Source organism: Contarinia nasturtii, unplaced genomic scaffold (assembly GCF_009176525.2).
Source record: "Contarinia nasturtii isolate CC-2019 unplaced genomic scaffold, AAFC_CNas_1.1 Cnas_scaffold_745, whole genome shotgun sequence".
Lineage (NCBI taxonomy): Eukaryota > Metazoa > Arthropoda > Insecta > Diptera > Cecidomyiidae > Contarinia > Contarinia nasturtii.
The window spans coordinates 1,593,799-1,614,703 of NW_022198093.1; the positions used below are offsets into that span (position 1 = coordinate 1,593,799).

Sequence of the window (20,905 nt, forward strand, 5' to 3'; positions counted from 1 at the left end):
GATCTTTTAAAAGCAGCCGCTGCGAATAAGAAATATCTGTCCATGTTTTAACAATTAAATCAAAACCAAGCCGGCATAATGGAACAATTTTGTTTTTAGATTTAAGCTCAATCTTTATTGAAATTTAATGAAGATTCATAATTTATTCAACATAAATTTATTAGCACATGAACATTGATAACATGAACAATACGTGGCCAATTCAATGGTGAATCTATGCTTATATCAATTTCAACTCCATTTGTTTTTCATTCATCAAAAGTAAAGTTTGAATGGAATTTGACAAACATCCAACAATAAGGGAACTAAAAATGAGTGACACGTAGCCAAGAATCGCCAAAGCTCTGCCATTACTTGACGTTGTCAATATGATTTCTATCGTTTGAAAAATACGACAAATATCTTTAATTGAATTGAAACATTCCATTTTTTTAAATAATAAAAAAAATCTTAAAAAATGATCAAAATTAAATCTTCAAACATTTATTGGTTGTCACTATTGAGATCGACCGAAACATAGATGTATTATTGAAAGCAAGTAATGATCATTTTCAAAGTATGTTTTGAGTACGATAAAGCGATCTCAAAGTGAATTCCGAATGGCGCCCACCGTCAGTGTTATTATATGGTTCTGGCGCAGAGTATTGTAACATGAAGTAATTCTGTTCAAAAGCGAAATTTCAAATATGTGTCAAAATCGGCACCGTACTTGCTAGTCAGTATATTTCAATTGCGTAGCACACTGACTCAAAGCACCAGCCAGTCAAATACCGTCTCACCTATATTTCTGTTTGTTTTTTTTTTAATCACACAGCGCACTGTAGTCAAAAGTGATCAAATCGCAGCATGCCAGAGAATTTAATGAATTTAAAATAGAATTTCAGAGAAGACATTCTTTGTTTTAAAATGTGATTGAATTGAAATAATAATTGCTTATGATTCAAAACTGGCTTCTCTCCTATCCAATATTGGCCATTTAATGAATATGAAAACGATCCTTTATCATTTATTTAGCTATTTTTTATTGATTTTATATGTTTCATTTTGTTCTCGCTTTTGTTCGTGTGAGATTTTCCTGTTAAATGGCGAAGATAGAGAAAGAATAACAGCAACAACAACAAGAACAGCCGATATAGCGAAGCAGAAAACTGAAAATATATTTATGTATTACTCATATCTCGCGCTTTGGTATTTTTGCGTACTGTGCGCTTAATGGTTTGATGGTCGATTCTGGTTTCGTTTTTGTTTTGTAATTGTTGATCGTTTGTACTGCCGATTGTCGATGGTGTTTGGCGAAAAGAAATTCTTTTAAAATGTTAAAACTTGACCAGCGAAGTGTGAGAGACGAATGAAAACACAGAAATTGAATTGGAATCGAGTTTGCTGTTTTTATTATCAATATTATTTAAAAAGGTCTTCCATCGATTCGGCATCGAACGAGCATCGTATGGAAGGTGTTTATTCGATGGCGGCGGCATCGAAAACGACCACGACGGCGGTGGCAACAACATAAACAACAACAATGATTCAGTGAACGCAGACATACTAGCACGCATGTATGAAATTTAGTCTTTTTTTTATTTTCATTCCGGATCACGATTAATAATAATCACAATATCTTGATTAACATCAAAATGTTGAACGGCACCATAAAAAACAATGTATGAAATGGTATGGATCCAAGTCGAGTTAATTTTTGTGGTAGTGTGCCTGTGATGACTGAATGTGGTGGATTGGAGGATCGAAAATTGTGCGTAATTGCCGGAAAAGGCATTGTGTTTTATTTGCTGCATCATTCGTAATGCCTCGACTCAACTCGATAAAATAAAACGAACGTCAAATTTTTTTTTTGTTTTTATATCCGACAAAATGGCATATTAAAAGACAGAAAACGAAAACAACAACAAAATGCAAACACTCGTCGCTGAAAATTTGGCAATAAACAAGAAATTATATTAGGTGACAGCAAATATGAGATTTTATTAGTGCCAATGCCACTTGCAATGAATGAATGGATTATTGCCACGATAAACATGATTCCTTTTCAGCGGCATCGCTAACATTTTTATGTTTATGCCCTTTAAGGAATTTTCATAGTTTGCATATTTTTCGCGCTGGTACGCATTAAACCACACAAATTTGTCTTTAGTCTTTAGACATTCATTTGATTTATTTCAAACTAATTTTGTGGCGATGAGACAAAGAAATGCAACGATATTGAATGCGGCGGTTCCACGCCATTTATTTATTTTTTGAATACCAGGTTATGCGTTCCTTTTTTTGCTCTCCCATCTCTTTGCCTATGCAGCGTATATTTGCAGATATTTTTCATGTTTTTCAATCATGAACTTCGTTTTGTTTACAAAATTTCACATAAATTCGGTTGGTCCAGTTACAGTAGTAACATTGTGGTCTAACAACTTTCAACCAAAGCCGCTTCGAAATACGTCAAACAGAATTAATTACGGATCAAGTGAATTCGGTGGAAAAACGAAGTTCCTAAATGCAAATCATATCCTGGCTCCATTGAGCACCATTCACATTGGATAGAACGATATTGGTTTTCTCTCGCTATAATTTTCGTCCATTATATTATGTGCATCCATCTCTTCACCATTCATTATCATCCGTTTTCGGGCTAAAGATTCGTTTGGCTTTTGTTGCATTGAATACGACGATAACATAAAACGAAAAGAACTGGATGATTGAGCTGCGATCGAAATAAATTAGTGTAAATAATTTATTAAATATTTGTTGATGTTTCTTATTGCTATTTTCTCTCCGTGCTTGTTCTCGTTCATCTTTTTTCTTTGCTCGTTTATCTTCGTGGCTTCCGCTCTCATTCTTTCTCTCGCTCACTCTTCCCTCGGTCAATTCAAATTTTGGCTCGTTCATTGCATGTACTACCGACAACTTAAGGCCACAAAACCGAAATATAATTTGGTGGATGTCGATCGATGTGTGTCGTAAGGCGTTATCATCAAAGCGCACTCGCGAGATTGAATTATTGACAACATTGGCTGAAATATTTGAAAAATTGCCATTCCAAGCGCAAATCTCTTCAAGATCGCTTGTGTCGAATTGCGAACGCGATGCGAAGAGAACGAATGAAAAATGAAAAGAAAACTCACTTTTCCCCGAACTATAAATTCGCCTTAAGGTGTCTAATTACATGAAAATGTTAATACGTCCGCAAATTTTCAGTTTCGTATGTTTTTTTTTGTGTGCTCTTCTTCTTTTGTGCAATGAGAACGACGACCCCCAGAATTGAAGCGCATTGTTGTTAGGTGACACAATATTAACATAACTTTTCCCGTCAATTACTTTAGAGCCGCAATTTTTCCATATTTTTAATTTACATGCACTGTCGCGAAAAAAATGTAGCCGATAAGTGCTTTTGAATGTAATTAATTCAAACAAATCATGTTTAAATTTTGGTTTAAAAAAAAACACCGAACAAAATTACTTCAACATTGATTGGATTTTTACAATTTCCATTGATTATCATCAAATTACACTCTCTTTTTTTCGGTCGATTTGTTCCCACACAAAAATGGAAATTAATTTAAATATACTTTGTTGCAAATGTTTGTGATGATATGTAAAGCGTTCCGGTGCTCTAAAAAAGACAAAAGACAATTCACATCAATTTCTTTGCATTATTTATTCGCTTGAGAAAGCGTTCGATGTACATTCAATTGAATATTGAAAAATATGCGCACGCTCAACCGTCAGCCACTTTGGAATGCCAAACTTCGAACACGAAACCGGTATGCAGGTTTGATGAGCAGCTAAAATTGCATTTTACGCGCCAAAACGGTGAAATTCCTTTGGCCAGTAACATTGCATACTGGTTTTCTCTGTGTGTGCATCCAAACACATTACAATTGCATTACGATGGATGCGCGCAAGGATGTGCCGTTTACATTCTGTTTCGCTCTCGCACATCATTATTCCCGAAATACCAAAATGCGCATATGCACGACAACAGTGACGACCATCCATGTTATACAAATTCCACACACAATATTCTTTATTATTCCGTATAATCTGATATTTAATCATATTGCTGAGTGGTTGTGAAGTCAATATGGTTCTGTGCCGCATTTTAATTTTTCCAATTAAACTGTGACGATTAAATCTGCAATTTTTATCACTTTCGCTTTGCCGATCAACCATCAACGTGACAGAAAACAAACCAATATACATGACTTTGAATAAGTCTTTGCGAAAGTGGCAAATGGACCAACCGGACGGACATGCGCACATTCTGGGGGTTCAGAACGCCACTTTAACATCGTTTACATGAAGCAAAATACACGCTTTAATATTCGATTTTAAATAAAGATTTGACGATGATGATTGTTCTTACCAAACATAGTATGGTACATATATGAGGAACACTGCGTGATTTTGACGTATCCGAGAATTTCGTTTGATTTTTTATCGCTAAATGAGAATATGTTTTATTTTTATTTTTGCTGCCTTTTACTCTCTAATCTGCAATTAAATAGGTAATACCATTTCTCTTCATTTTGGTTTCCACAGTCTTTGTATGTGGAAAATAAATTGGCGCTGAAATTGACGAAATTTGATTCGGACTATGTCAAGAGAAGTGCGAAGGTGATGATTGAAGTTATTTCAAAATATTGACAATAATGATGGGGTATTTAATAAGGTAGATCGATTTACAATTACGTGATGCAATAACAAAAATCTTCGCCAAATCAAAAACCGTACGCCATCAGTGTAATCATTTTGCAATGCACTCAAATTATTTTGAAGATGCTTGAATGAATTTCCACACTATTGCAGTAAGTATCATTATGCATGAAATTATAAATAAATATATGAATTATGGATGCTTAATTCCATAGTATCGATTGATGTTACTTGAGGGAAGACAGGTATAATGAATTATTTATAGAAATCGAAACAGAGAAGTTTCAAAGACTTTTTGGTCCATTCTATAGGTAAATACAGTAGATTTTTTGAAATCTTCGAATGTTTCTTACCACTTCTTGAAATTTTGGGATTTTTTTTTAGTTAGAAACATTGGTAGAAAATGAAAAGGTAAAAACAATTACTATAAAAAATAAATTTTTGGTTCCATCTTTGAATTTCGTCCAATTTTCGTACATTTCAATGTTTAAGTATTTTTCAACGAATTTCCGGCTTTAGACAACCATCAAGGGTTGGCCACTTAGCCGAATATTCGTAAAGTATATACGGTTTTAATTCATATATATTCGACCATGATAATTCATACTGGCGCATTATGGAAATTTTTAATCAAAATACAGGAATAAATTTAAAGTAACAGACTTTTTATCTACAAAAAATACCTTGCCTATTAATTATGAGTATTTCACATATACACACTGTTTAAGTATTTGGTGAACAGTAATCGTCACTAGAGTCATTAAGGATGTTGTCATTAGGTAGGTTGTCAAACTCTGCATCCACTTTGCATATCATATGTTTATGTTTGGATGTCTTCAGTCGTTGTTGTATCGTGTGAGCATAAACACCTCAGTTTAGCAAGTTTAAAGTGTATTTAAGCATTATTTTTTTTAAACCAACGATAAAGAACGAGAAAACCTTACCCAAAATGAAGTCTTTTTATAAAGTTCGTATTCCGAGCGACATCATTAATTGTGAAGCCTTTATCGCTATCAAGAAGGGTGTCAGTTTTGCAGATTTTGTGGAAACAGTCTACAATCGTATGCCGAATCTCCGTGTTTCACCGATTATAATGTACTGTAAAGGTAAGTTAAAACGTTAAATGTTTGTGAACTATTATTATTCCCTTCAAAGTATTTCACTCATGCACTTCTGTTATTTTATTTTTCGCCTTTATAGATAGGGGTGATAAGATTATCATTCAAACCGAATCCGATTTCTCTTTGCTTGAAGAACTTTATAGCAAGACCATTTTCATTATGAAAGATGTACCAGAAAGTGCATTGTCTTTCGCCATTCAAATTGAACCATTCAAAAATGTAGTGGAAGAAACTTCAGACTCGGATGACGACACTGATTCTCTATGCGATACAATCAGTGATGATGAAGTAAATAAAGAAGATTTTGCCAATATTCAGGAAAAATCACCAGAGTACACCGACAGTGACTTTATCAATATGCCACAAAAAGATGTCCCTTCGATTTCTGGAGTCTCTGACACTGAAACATCCAAAGAATGTGAGACTAACAAAGGTATGGAATCCGTACAGTGGATCAATTTATAATTTTGATGATTTTAAATGTTTTTAATATTAATTCTCTTTCCATAGGTTTGTCAAGTGATGCATGGAATCCCTTTTCGAATGAAGTTAAAAATGATACTCGTGTAATGAACGATACAACAGTTGTCAATGAACCAAAAAAAGATCTATGTTCAATAATTAAGGAAATGGAATACAGCGATCTAATTGATCGTCTTGAAATTGGCGCTGAAAGGTACCTGCAATGGAAACGAGCTCAGTCATATAGTTATGTGGCTGCCTTTTCATCTCTGCCAAAACCAGATCCAACAGGTGATAACACCAAAGTATCTTACTTGGATCAACTGTATCCATTGGGGCGACAATGTGATGGAATTCGGACTATGAAAAAAGTACGATTTGATGACCATTCAAAATGAATGCATAATGATAATGTGGTACAAGATTACCATACCAAGATTCAAAATATTTTCTATAAAAAAATCAAAAACCAATAGTATCGAATCTGAGTACTAATCATCACAACATACCTTGCCTACAAAAAATTAAAGAATGTACAATTTTTTCTTATCTCAAACAATAAACCACATAATAACCGTTTTCATAAATAATAAAAAATTAGATGAAATCATGAACAATTTTCAATCTATGCGAAAAATTCCTCTGAAATAATTTTTTGCAATATTTGTTTAAACATTAATTAATTTAGCTTTTTTCCAATACACCCTTTTCAATTCCTCTAGTAGCACAAAACATTTGGCGTAAATATTCGTTCTGAAATTTCATGCTTCACAATTTTCCATTTTTTATTTTAAACTATATTAAACTGTAATCGATAATTATATATTTGGATCCTAAACGATTTGTTGAAATGTCCAAGTCAGCGCCTTTAATAATTTATCAATGTTGTAACGAATATAGTTAATATACTTCACAAATACGACATTTATGCATAATTAGCAATAGAAACAACTAAAATCGGGTCATTCTCAACGAACGTGGCTCTTGAAATGAGAATTTCCGATTCAATGAAATAAAATGCATTACAATTTATGCCACTTGTTCATATCTGAAAATTCTCAATAAAAATATTTTTAAGCAGCGTTGAAAATACTCGAAATTGAAGCTGATTTGGCTGGGAAATGAAGCTAATATGCACTTTGTTCTTGTTCTTGTGTACATTTTGGATTTACCTCTATCAAAACGGATGAGCGACGACAGGAATCGATAAATGTAGCTTTAAATAAGTTTTGGTATTGATTTTGAATACGTTTATTTCGATACGACTGATAACAATACTCATTTTATATGTAAATGTCCATTTAACTGCATTTTATTGCTGGAAGTAATTGCAGCTGTGTATAATATTTGAAATGAAAATTGACGTCATAAGTTGCCTTACACAACTAACTCAACAAAACACTTTCATGCAGTATCTCTTTAAGCGCTTTGACAAGCAGAAGTTATTTGGCACTCATATTCCAAGTTTCATATTCATTCCTTAAAAAAACATAAAATATTTCAAAATCAGTTGAAAGATTTCGTTTCCAGTTATAAACTCAATTAAAAGCTATCACATAAATCAAAAAACTTGAAATTATTAATTTGTTACGGAAACTTGAGAATAAATCATGAAAATTTTTCAATCTACGCGAAAAATATTTGAAGCATTGGGCATTAATCACCGTCAAGCTTTTGAAAAACATACGATAAGCATTCGATTATGGGCCGTTTTCATTGGACTAGTGACACTAGTTTTATTAACTTCAGTTGGTTTGCTAATTGAAGCAAGCACTTTTCAAGAATATTCGAATTACTTTTATGGATTTGTAACAGCGCTATTGACCATTCCCTTCTTTACAGTTATCGTGTGGAAGGCATCCATCATGTTCAAATTGATTGAGGAATTCGAAGCAGTAATCGCAAAAAGTACGTACGACAAACACATAACTTTCAAATACTCAAGAATATAACAGTATTTGGCACTGAATTTAATCTAATTTTTAGAATTGGATAATCCTGTATCGAAGGAAATATACGAGAAGACAAATGAAAATGTCGAAAAATGGACAAAAATGATTGAGTTTTCAATAATGAAATTAACAGTTTTTGGTTCTACTGTTCCATTTCTTATCATATGCTACTATTTGTACTTTGCAACTGATTTGGGAAAGGAATCTTTTCGCTTCCCTATTGCTGTTTGGTAAGTTGATTATTTAGTGTACTATTTGTAAAATGTTTTTATTTTACTAAATGTTCACTATTTTTACTATTTTTATTTTTATTTTTTATGTAAATAGGTTTCCATTCGAATGGAAAGATCCAATTTTGTATTTAGTTGGCTTCACTGCAGTTTTTTCTTTTATTCATTGTGTTACATTAACATCTACATGTACCATGATGTATGCACTCTCTTCATGCTGTATGTTGATTGCATTTATAAAAGATCTCAAACATGAAGTGAACACTTTGAATGGAATTGGTAAAGCTGAAGAAAGTCAAACAGAACTCAAGGGCAAACTAAATGAATTCGTTGAATTTCATGTGATTGTGAAAGAGTTGAGTTTCAATGGCCATATTAATTAGCACATTATTAATTAACATATGCTTAAATGTATTTCAAGATTTGCCTTCAAATTTATGGAAATTTATGAAGCTATTTTCACGACCAACTTCTTGTGGAGCAATCTAACAATTTGCAGCACACTTTTAACGGTCCAATTTGAATTGGTAAAGTTTCAATATTTTATCTTTCTTCTTAAAATAGTAAGATTTCACATAATTCAATTCATTCTAATATTAAATTAAATTAGTCGCAACACAACACGAATTTCTTCATTTTGATAATTCAAATCGGTCTTGTGTTCTGGTCATTCTTTTTCAATTTTTTATTATGCAATTTGGGTGAGAGCATAACCACCGAATTTATGGAGCTGAATGAAGCAATTTATCAGTGTGATTGGCATCTGTTTCCATATAATATTCAACGTATGCTACCAACTATTCTGATCAATACTCAACGATCAGTTCTAATTCGAGGTTTTGGCAACATTTTATGCACACGCAACACTTTCAAACAGGTAATTTCATTTGAAAGCAACAGAATACTGAGTTTAATGTTGATATTGATGATTTCAGGTTGTAAATAGAGGATTTTCATTCTTTATGATACTTCGTGAGTTTTGAAAATGCAGATTGCTTTTAAAGACTATTTATTTATAGTTAAGTGTTTTCGACTTTAAAAATGATAACAGTTAATAATTTAAAGTAAAAATGTTGATCACTTCGGACTATTAGATTCCATAGAGCACCTTCTTTTAAATGAAAAATTTCAATAATTATTGCACGCAACACCAAATAAATCTTGGAAAAATGTTTGAGTGGAGACTGTACTCAGTATGCCTATTTTTGAGAAAATAAACTTAGACACATTTCTATTTAGTATTTGATAAAAGGCGGGACAAGGGGTCAAACGAAACAGCATGTACATTAGATAGCAAATGAAAGTCATTTTATGAGGCACCACTTTAACTTAATGACGGTGTCCAATGTGTATTTTGTAAAAATTTAAATAAAACTATTTTCAAACACTTTTAAAGATTTTTTCGTTCATTTGTTTTTTTTTGTCCTACAGGAGCATAGATTTTTTCAAATCTCCCGAATGATCATAATAAATTGTGAATGTTCTAGAAATATTGCTATAAAAATAAATGTTTGGCTCCATCTTTGAGTGTGGTCTAGTTTTTTTCGCTCATTTGCGAAGTTTAAGTATTTTTCATCGAATTTCCGGCTTTGTGTATACAAACATCTCAATGAAGGGTTGGCCACTTAACCAAATATTCCCAAAGTACACTGACAAAACTAAGGTTATGATTTTGACAACACCGTGTTGTAAATGCTTACATTCCAACGAATGTTGTGAAGTAGCCAACAATTGTTGTCATTGTGAATACGTACAATGGCATATATTATATGTATTCACAACGACAACAATTGTTGGCTACTTCACAACATTTGTTGGAATGTAAGCATTTACAACACGGAGTTGTCAAAATCATAACCTTAGTTTTGTCAGTGTATATACGGTTTTAATACATGTATTCGATCATGAAAATTCATACTAGCGCATACTGGACATTTTCAATCAATATTAGATACCAAAATACAGGAATACATATTATCTACAAAAAATACCTTGCCTATTAATTATGAGTATTTCACATATACACACTGTTTAAGTATTTGGTGACCAGTGGTCGTCACTAGAGTCATTAAGGATGTTGTCATTAGGAAGGTTGTCAAACTCTGCATCCACTTTGCATATCATATGTTTTATGTTTGGATATCTTCAGTCGTTGTTGTATCGTGTGAGCATAAACACCTCAGTTTAGCAAGTTTAAAGCGTATTAAAGCATTTTTTTTTTTGAAAAAATGATAAAGAACCAGAAAACTATTCCCAAAATGAAGTCTTTTTATAAAGTTCGTATTCCTAGCGACATAATTAATTGTGAAACTTTTATCGCTATCAAGAAGTGCGACAATTTTTCTAGCTTTCTGGAAACAGTCTACAATCGTTTACCGGAACTTCGTGATTCATCAGTGATAATGTACTACAAAGGTAAGTAAAAATGTTAAATGTTTTCTTCTTAATGATATTTCCATTAAAGGCGCCATTAAAAAAAAATCGCTTGAGCTAATTTACTTTTGCTATTTCACTTTCCGCCCTTAATAGATCGGAAGAAGGACAAAATTATCGTTCAAACGGAGTCCGATTTCGCTTTGTTCGAAGAAGAATATACCAACACCATTTTTATTTTGGAAAATGTACCAACACCCGCATTACCTTTCACAATTCCACCATGTTCAAAGATAGCGGCGAAAACATCGGACCCAATTTCCACCATTGAACCTAAAGCTGGAAAAATCACAACTTCGGAAAATGGAATTATTGCCCATGAAAACGCAAGCGTGATTTCAGATTTCGAGACATCGTTAGACCCAGTTTCAGATGTTTCGAATGAATTCCCAGATTCTCATTATGAAGCTTACAATTCAGAAGAAAAGCAGGAAAGCTCGGTTCATAAACCTCAAGGCAATCACTTGTCTCATTCAAATGAAAATGTTGCAAATGATGACATTGTTGACGAGGATAGATTCGATTACGAAAATGAATGGAATTTGATTTTGAAAGACATTGAGAATACAGTTCACGATGAACCTCAAATAAAATCAATTTCATCAAATAATGACGCTGTAATTGCATCGACAAGTACTGCCCTAGCCACAAAGTCTGATTATGTCGAGAGAGAATCAGTGATTAAAGTCGATGAAATGAATTTAAAACATGACCAAACATCTCCCATACCTACCGATGTTTTGGAATTGACAGCAAAAAGTTTGTCTTTTCATGATACGAATCCATTCAAGTCCCACGACGAAGATTCGTCAAATAGTGAATGGGACTTAATTTCGATTGACACTGAAAATGATATTGATATAATTAGCACCCAAGCCGTTCAAGATGAACCTCAAACCAGATCAAGCTATGTCGATGATTTCATTCGACGACTTGAAGCTGTCGCCGGAAAGTACACAGAAAAAAAATCAAAAAATGTAGCAGCGACCCCAGCTTTGCCTCAAACCAGATCAAGCTCGTCGAATAATGAAATGGATGTCGATGATTTGATTCGACGACTTGAAGCTGTCGCCGGAAAGTACACAGAAAAAAAATCAAAAAATGTAGCAGCGACCCCAGCTTTGCCGGAAGCAATATGGATTGATAACGTTGAGGTCAATGATTTGGACTACTTTTTAGTAATGGAACGACAATGTGATAAAATTGAAGCCATGGCAAATGTTCACGGTGTCACTCCATACAAAGTGGGAATTACTAATACGCACAAGAATGATGTTGCATCGAGACAAACATTTGGCAATTTGATCTTTCAAACTCAAACTTTTTCTGACGAAAAATCTAACGATGTGCCACAAAATGATTCGGTTGATATCGAACAAGGTTGGTAATTTATTTGAATTTGCTTATTTTTTAATGTTTATAAATAACTTTTTTTACTTCCATTTCTTTTTAGATGGTCAAGTGAATGAAACAGCCATGGGATGGTCGAAAAGTATGAAGTATTGACCAGTACCATATACAACTCAATAACGAAGACGGTTTACTCTTGCATTTAATACCCAATAGATTAGCGCACAAATATCTTAAACTTTTGTGCGATGACAACATTTCTTGCCCCCCGGACTCAAATTTGACTGATTTAAAAGTTGGCGTATTAAATTTTAAAAATAACTTCATTTAACTTGAATCACTTTATAAAATTCTTATTTTAAGTTTTCTATATCATTCAAATGATTTTTTTTTGTATAGAAATCCGTCTATTGCTCTATTCTATTATTTAAAAAAAATTGAATCACAAATCAAATCAAAAGATATTCGCGAATTAATAATCTTGCTTCAATGCAGTTCAGTTTATTTGATTTGATTTTTTATGACACGTAAAATCTTATCATTTTTCTTTACATTTATTTAAATGTTACACATAAATCCATACATTTGAAATCATACAGCAAAAACGGAAAAATATCTGAATATCACATTTCATCAAAAGAATCATATTCGGCCGTTTATTTCATATTTAATATAAATTACGATTGTTATTTTTTTTTTACTTTAAAATATATAATAAGTAATGGTATTAATTGTAAGCATAAACCAATCTTATACACGCTATAACAAATGTATGCAATCATGAATTTATTGACTAATAAAAACTAAAGAAGATAACGAACAAGTGTAAAATTTTCTCACTGATTTAAATATTAGCAGTGGTAGGCGCAAACATAACCTATTTTGGGCTCTTATATTATTTATATTTTTGAGCTTCGATCTATTTTGTAGAATTGTTCGAACGGACATATACCAATCGTCAGCAATAAATGGTCATTTGTTTGAAACAAACGGCTGACGAAATAAAAAATTCTTTCAACCACGGAATATCGCTAGATATCAATCTATCTAAGCGAATATGTGATGGATTTATCACATAAATGTTGGAAATGTTCGATGTTGTGACATTTACTAAGTGTTAGTAACACTGTGTCACTCCAATTAATTCAGATCTACAAAATACCAAACTATCAAAATAGATGTCTAAATTTATCGTTTACACTGGAAAAATAATGGATGAATGTCACAAAATCGAAATATACCATAAATCTGATAAATTTATCTAAATAAAGCATCTTTGCTTTCTATTGGAAGTTTTCAATATTTTAATAAGTGACAGAATATTGAGGATTTTAATAGGGATAACAAGACGTAATGTCAAAGTAGAAAGCATCCAGACGCTATAGCTACAGTAGCATTTGATTTGTTTAGATTTCACTGACAATTTTAACTAAGTCTTCTACATACGTAACAACCCTATCAAAATAAAGGTAACATAATGTTGATATGCCATACAAAAGGCATATTGCTTGTTGGGAAATTCGTGACGCGTGACCAACACACAAAAATAAATAAATGCCCTGACTCCGACGTTGTTGTAGAAAGTACGTTAACTCAGAATTTATGCATAGCTAACAACAGTGTAAAAGAATTTGTGTATTATGTCTTTACGCATGTGTGTGAGTCATTTCTAAACGAACTAAGTGAATAGCATCAATAAACGTCGTCTGTTTCACTTAGTACATTTAGAAATGATCCACACACATGCGTAAAGACATAACACACAAATTCTGTTACTCTGATTCTTGTGTTAGCTACACAAAAATTCATAGTTAACTACACCAATATCAGAATAAGGATACTCATTTATTTTTGTGTGTGAACTTTAGTTCAGTGATTGCAGTGTGGGTGCATAGGTGCATGGTATGTATATGTGTTTATGTTTGGATTTCATAAGTAAGTCTTCGTTGTATTGTGTGTACATAAAAATATTCAAACAAATTCAAAGTACATTGAAGTGTATTTTTTTTTCATTCAAAACAAAGAAACAGTATTAAACCAAACATTAGTACTCGTAAAATGGCGTCCTTTTACAAAATTTGCGTTGTAAAAGATTCAGAAGAAAATCTCGAATTGTTTCTTGCGATTAAGCCAGAAGCACCGAATTTCCATGGTTTTTTAAAGGCAATTTATAATCGTTTGTCCGAGCTCAACGCCGCACCGCACTACATTTACTATGAAGGTAATTATAATTTTTATATGGCTATTGGCTAATGTCGTTCAAAAAAATGTAAATTTATTTTCCGATTTCTCAGATTGGAGCGGTGATAAAGTGATAATTCAAACAGAATCCGATTTTGTTTTGTTTGAAGAGCATAAAATCGATAAGATTTTTGTTGTAAAAAATCCACCAGAAAGCGTTTCGTCTTTTATCATGACAAATAATATGGCGACGGAATCGTCAAAATGTGTTGACATAGGTCAACCTGAATGCATGCAGGATAATATTTTGACGAAAAAAAGGAAAGCTAAACGACAGCGTCATCGTAAGATAAAACGTGATTTTGGGCTCAGTACTCCAAATTTCGCGATCTCGTATTTCGCCGCAGCAACGGCCCATAGTGTCGAGACTGAAGACTTAGTGATGGAAGACTATGCATATGACATATCTCTTCTCCGGAAATTTCTTATTGGTCAAAGATTGTCGCCCCTTGAACTTCAAAAAGCGTTAGAGTTTAGTGGAACATTGTCTTCCGAACTTTCTAACGTTATATCGATGATGAAAATGTCAATCGATGAATGTGGTAATGTCGAAATCGCCGCTGAACACGATTTGAGTAACATTTTTTGGTTTTTTTTTTAAATTCTTCAAATAATAAATGGGATTTTATAGGTTCGAATGAAATCGAGAAAAGTACAGGCGCTTCATCTAACAGCGCAAAAAAGGATCAATTAACTGAAATGTCTAAATTTGTCAATGTTGAATATGATGAAATTGCTGAAGAAGACAGATTCAACTATGAGAATGAATGGAATTCGATTTTGAATGACATTGAGAATGGAACGGGTGTAATTGACACTAGAGCAGTTAATGATGAAGCTCAAATGGGGTCGAAATCGATTAATGACTCCATTATTGCATCAACAAGTTGTGGTAACACATTGAATGCTGATAATTCCGAACCAGAAAAAGTAAAGGCCAATTTTTCAGAGGAAGATTCAAAAGACAAATCTAGTAAGTCCGAAGATATCTCGAATGTGACGATAGCAAACAATGAATGTTGTAATATCAAAACTAATAAAGATGCCAAAAATGAGAACATCGCCACTGAACAATGTTTGAATAACATTTTTTGGTTGTTGTTTCCAGACATTAGGCTCGAGCTATGCATATAGCGCCTGCTATTTCATAGGTGCTATTCATAGGCGCTATTTAATTCGTGTGCTGTGTGTAACACCGAGTAGGAATATCATAGCCAAGTATTGTACATTTGAATGTGAGTACGAGAGAGATGTAGAAAATAACGCACAATATGCATAAATGCATTAAAACGAGATAAATAGCGCCTATGAATAGCAGCTATGAAATAGCAGCCGCTATATCCATAGATCAAACCTAATGTCTGGTTGTTTCAATTCGTTTCGAAAGTGTGTTGTTAATAAATAAATTTCTCCCTGTTTTAGAATCGTCAAACAATGAACAGATGTTATTTTCGAGTAACTTTGAGAAAGATATTGATGCAATTAGCACTTCAGCAGTTTATGAAGAACCCGGAACAATTACGTTGAATGCTGATATTCCCAATGATTTGTTTCTTCAAAAGGAAAAATTAAGAGCATTAAAACGAAAATCAAATATGGTAATACCAACCAGTGATCAACCTGGATGGGCTCCACAATGTGGCTGTACAGACTGTCAGCTTAGGTATTATGATGACCAATACGACATAAATGGCAGCATTCTTGAATCAGCAAAAAGAATACATTTAAGAGCGTTAAGGTCTCTCCCGAATAAGAAAGCACTTGGGCGTCCGCAACGGGATGCAGGTACCCTTTTTTCTAATAAAAATTTAAAATGTCCTCGATTTTTATTGCTCTCGCACCTTCTTGATGCAGACGCTCCTGCGACAGCATCAAACGATGAATATGGTAATATCGAAACCAATGTGGATGCCAAAAGCGAGGATGTCGCCGCTGAACAAGGTTTGAATAACATTTTTTCGTTCTTTTTTTAATTCGCTTCGAAAGAATGATGAATAAAATAGACTTTTCTCTTTTATTAGATTCGCCAAATAATGAATGGGATTTTATAGATTCAAATGAATTCGAGGAAAATACAGGCGCTTCATCTAACACTGCAAAAATATATCAATTAGCAAGCAACATCGACAAGATTCCAGACTCTAAAGATGATGCACATGATGATACGCTATTTGTAATGGTTGAAAGCAAACTTAATGGAATCGACATTGATGAAAAACCAAACGAGGAGCCACAAAACTATGCTGTCGATGATACCGAAAAAGAAGCACCACAAGTACATCCAGGTTTGAAATATTTTTTTCAATAAGTCTTCAACTTTTTCAGTGTTAATTATTCGCATTTATTTGTTATCTATTTATTTTCACATTTAGACGATCATGTGAATGCAGCAATATTGGCCTTATCTGATATGGGATTCACTAATGAAAATGGAAATCTTGTGAAAATTTTGGAACTGGTTCATGGAAATATTGACTTAGCTCTTGAATTGTTACCTACCGACCCGATGTGTAACTAACTACACGACGAATTTTATATTTTTTTCTTTCTTTTTTATAATTTTATATAATATAATCATTATACGAAAATAACAAAAAGATCGAAAAGTTCTTTGTAAAGATTCTCTTTTCACTCTCACTAAGCTCTGTAAGCAAGTGAGTCTGTAAGCAATGTCTGTTTATAAGAAAAAAATATCGTTTTAAAATGAATTCGAATATATAGTATATATTTTCATGTTTTTCTTCATGTACAAAATTCTATTTACAAATAAAGTTTAAAAAAATAGGTGCTAGTACACGTTGTTTATTGAATAGATAGCGAATACCGAAGGTAAAAAAGAAGCCTAATTGAACTATACCACGTATGGTAAAAATGTGCATCCGTTCTTTTTTCGATAAATTGATTAATTGATAAATTTAGTTTTTCTGATTTTCGAATTATCCAAGCCCATACATTCCAATCTCATCGTAATATGTGTCGATTGTTCGCGGTAACAGCAAAATCCACATAAACTGAATGTGGCCAATGTAATAAAATGTAAATGGATGCGACGATGACGACAATGGGAACGATATAGTCGAATGATAAAAAATGTATCAAAATCGGAAGAAAAAAACGCCACAAAAAAAAATGTGTGTTCTCAAATGTGTGTGCGCAACAAGAATAAGACCAAAAGAGAAAAAAATCAAACAAAAAGCGTCGAAGAGCCGAAAAGTGTTGTGTGTGCTCGCGCACAGTCACAGCTTCACAGCAGTCGAGCTGCAGCAGAAAGAAATAGTGCTATATATCCGATGCAAATTAATTTCATTCATAATTTCCCACCAATTTCATTGCACTGTGTATTCTGGCTTTGGTTTGCATTATATTGGCATCGGTTTTTTTCTTCTTTTTCATCTCTCCCAACTTTTGTCAGATATTGCAAATGCAAACGGGGTGAGAGATATTGCGAATGAACAGACAAAGAAAGAAGGAACGAAAATAAAAATATTTAAGAATGAACTTTTGCACATCATCGACCAAGTACCAAAAAAATAAATAACGAAATCATATGAGCGCTGTTCGAGTATTTTTGTATGCGAGAATCAGAAAATCTGCGCACAGATAGACTAGCATCTGATGTACACATGTATTGAACGCGCACTGTTACTGCTGGCTGACTGGTTGACTGAATGTGGTCGCGGACAAGTTGAAGAGGGAGAACAGAGAAAAATCGCTGCCAATAAGAGATCAGCGACACATGATGAAACAAAGCGGGAATGGGGAATGCGCGATCTACCAAGTTCGCACGCATAATTCAAGATCATATGAAACAATGTGCCCATGCAACTAAGCAGCCAGTCGAATGCAATCAACTGACTCGCGAGACAACAAAAAATAAAGATGATGCGCACACGCACAACCATTTCTACCCGCATCAACTTCATTTAAACATTTGAAATCGAATGTGTGCCGGAATCGGTTTTTATATACAATTTTTTTTTTGGGGGGGCAACAACAAGACATGAATTCAATTGTTAGTGCATTTTGGCATTTTTGCATTGGCCGTTATAACATTTTGCTTCGCGTTGAGCCTTACGCAGTTTAAACTGGTTTAATGCAACTTTTTAATTGTACGATATGAACTAACTGAATGCAGTTTTATGCAACGAATTTGATGGAATCTATCAAAATCACAATCAAAGAGTATAGAATTCAACAAAAATCTCATGATTCATAAGATTATTTTTACTGTTCTTGCCACAAGCTACGCTGATAAAGATATTTATACCACATTTACTGTGTGTATTATCATCATAATTTCTAAGAAACAAAAGCCAAATAACGTCACTTGCATTGTATTCTCTTGTTCTGTGATAATGATATTTTTATATTGCGTCATTGTTATAACTTGTTGATGTTGAACTAACCTACCAAACGTACCAATTCATTCGCCATCACTTAGTTTTAATCGAAGAATGGAAATGTACGCCAAATGGCACTAAATCACATCAAAAACATTATAATAAACGCGAATACGCACTGTTTTCTTATCCAAAAGGAAGTTCACAATCACATGTGTCTCGATTAAGGTCACACAGTAACTTGTGAAATATTTTTAAATAAACTAACATTGTCCATTTCGATCGTCCATTTACTTTTGATTGACAATTTTGACTTGGTGAAATTAAATTATCAATCGCAAATCAATATCTTCACTCTTATTGCCGAGATTTACTCTTTTATTGTTTTCAAAGCATCATTTGTTATCTTTTTTTTATGTATGAATCTGTAACTTATTCTCGGCAATAAAATTTGTCTGACACTATCTTTCCGGTTTGCTTGAGATTAACTCTTTAGAGGAAATGTAGCAATCGAAAAGAATTGAATGTCATTAATAGAACCGTTTTAACCGTTTTTTTTTTGTTTTTGCTTTGAAATGTTTGCATTGCCTTCATCAATTTTAATGGATATTGTACATTGAACTCTAGAGATAACGGTGGCTCATTTCATCACATTTTATTTTTCGTATCAAAATTAAATGTCCAATTTTTTTGTGTATTTTATTTCCTCAATGAATTATAGTAGACAAGAATATGTCGATAGAGCCAATAATGATTGCTTATAAAGTTCAAAGTGTCAATGTTGTTTTTTGTTTGTTCTAATCTACGTTGGGTGTGATAAGGGCCAGAATTGCCGAAGATCATGAATGAAAATGCGTATGCGTGAATGGAGTGCATGGGAATTGTGTTGCTATTTTAAGCGCAAATGTAAATCTTAACCGACAAATTATTCATGTGCCGAAAAAAACAAGTTTATAATAATCATTTGAAGCGATTTCATTTCATTTTTTTTTTCTTTTCTCTTTCTTGAATGGCGAGTCATTGGTAATTAGTTCAAATGAAGGCGAACTGAATTTTCATCTTTCGAAATTTCTGCACACATGAATGAATCGAATGAGCATGCAAAGTAATAAAGAGAACGAGAGTCGGTTAATAACGTTTGACGGCTAAGTGTTTGCCGTCATGATGGTGGTGGTGTTTATCTTGTTTTGTTTATTCAGTGGTCGCTCGTGTCGTTTCAATGAAATCTTGTACATTTTTAATGTTTGTTTTTACATCTTGCTAAAGATTTGTCTTCGCATTTTTTTCTCTCTTCTCGTTCAGACATGTACATTCTCTTTATATATTTTAATGCGGCACTGAAATTGGCAAATAAGCATACGCGCATACTGTTCAATTCCCATCGTGCATTTTGCAACCAAAGCGGCGAATTTATTGTTTCGGTTCATTTTTTTCAATATGCGTGTGTGTGTATGTCATTTGAAGTCCCTTTTCACTTGGCAACCAAGCTATGTCAAGATATGTCTTTATAAAAATTTTGGATTGTTTTTGTTTTGTTCAAACGATTTGATGTGCGATCGCGCATTGCAAAAAGAGTTAATAAGGTCCGTTCATAACCCCAAACATCCGCTGCTCTTAGAAGCCAATTTGCAAATTCACTGAACCCAACCGAAACAGGGAAACGAATTAAAGCAAAAAGGACGCTGGTCTTTGCTGCAATCGAAAATTCAGCGCCAATTGCTTGCCGTTTTATTTCATGTATATGGTCTTTAAGTATACTTCACTTTTGTGTACACTGTACAAAAAGAAAATGTGCAATGTGAATTACATGTAATTTCGTCGGGCAAAATCATTTATTTAAACTCCAACAGCAATAAACTCATCACGTGTAAACAAGTTATCCGAAAAAAATTTTGGCGACACTCTGAAACAGAAATCAAATACTTGCGCCAACTTAGGCAAATAAAACAATTTATTTTACATGTTTTTTTTTATCTGAATTTGTATCTTTTTATTGTATTCTCGTTTACGGTGTTTTTTTTTTGTTTTATTGTTTCGTTTACAATTGAATATTCGTAAGGCTTATAATGTGAACGATTGCATTTTCACGCAAATCGTGTACATGATCTAGAAAA

The 20,905-nt window shown here is 33.2% G+C and overlaps 3 protein-coding genes across 7 annotated transcripts; all 3 read left to right on the plus strand.

Moving 5' to 3' along the window:
* Nucleotides 1–5,521: 5,521 nt before the first annotated feature.
* Nucleotides 5,522–6,803, plus strand: LOC116341761. The gene is made up of 3 exons (XM_031769020.1): nt 5,522–5,768; nt 5,863–6,216; nt 6,294–6,803. The coding sequence occupies exons 1-3, from the start codon at nt 5,612–5,614 to the stop codon at nt 6,641–6,643; spliced, it is 861 nt and encodes a 286-aa protein (XP_031624880.1). The 5' UTR covers nt 5,522–5,611; the 3' UTR covers nt 6,644–6,803.
* A 3,794-nt stretch (nt 6,804–10,597) lies between these two features.
* Nucleotides 10,598–12,495, plus strand: LOC116341732. 2 transcript variants are annotated; one of them, XM_031768976.1, is made up of 4 exons: nt 10,598–10,842; nt 10,957–11,827; nt 11,954–12,240; nt 12,314–12,495. In XM_031768976.1, exons 1-4 carry the CDS (start codon nt 10,656–10,658, stop codon nt 12,364–12,366), a joined length of 1,398 nt encoding a protein of 465 aa, XP_031624836.1. In that variant the 5' UTR covers nt 10,598–10,655; the 3' UTR covers nt 12,367–12,495. The 2 variants fall into 2 exon arrangements, with proteins under 2 accessions (XP_031624836.1, XP_031624835.1); XM_031768975.1 differs by having other exon boundaries at nt 10,957–12,240.
* A 1,525-nt stretch (nt 12,496–14,020) lies between these two features.
* Nucleotides 14,021–17,104, plus strand: LOC116341676. 4 transcript variants are annotated; one of them, XM_031768887.1, is made up of 8 exons: nt 14,021–14,112; nt 14,235–14,431; nt 14,505–15,026; nt 15,083–15,424; nt 15,874–16,236; nt 16,306–16,392; nt 16,473–16,736; nt 16,824–17,104. In XM_031768887.1, the coding sequence occupies exons 2-8, from the start codon at nt 14,269–14,271 to the stop codon at nt 16,967–16,969; spliced, it is 1,887 nt and encodes a 628-aa protein (XP_031624747.1). In that variant the 5' UTR covers nt 14,021–14,112; nt 14,235–14,268; the 3' UTR covers nt 16,970–17,104. The 4 variants fall into 4 exon arrangements, with proteins under 4 accessions (XP_031624747.1, XP_031624745.1, XP_031624746.1 ...); XM_031768885.1 differs by having other exon boundaries at nt 14,048–14,145; XM_031768886.1 differs by having other exon boundaries at nt 14,050–14,145; nt 14,505–14,993.
* Nucleotides 17,105–20,905: the final 3,801 nt, after the last annotated feature.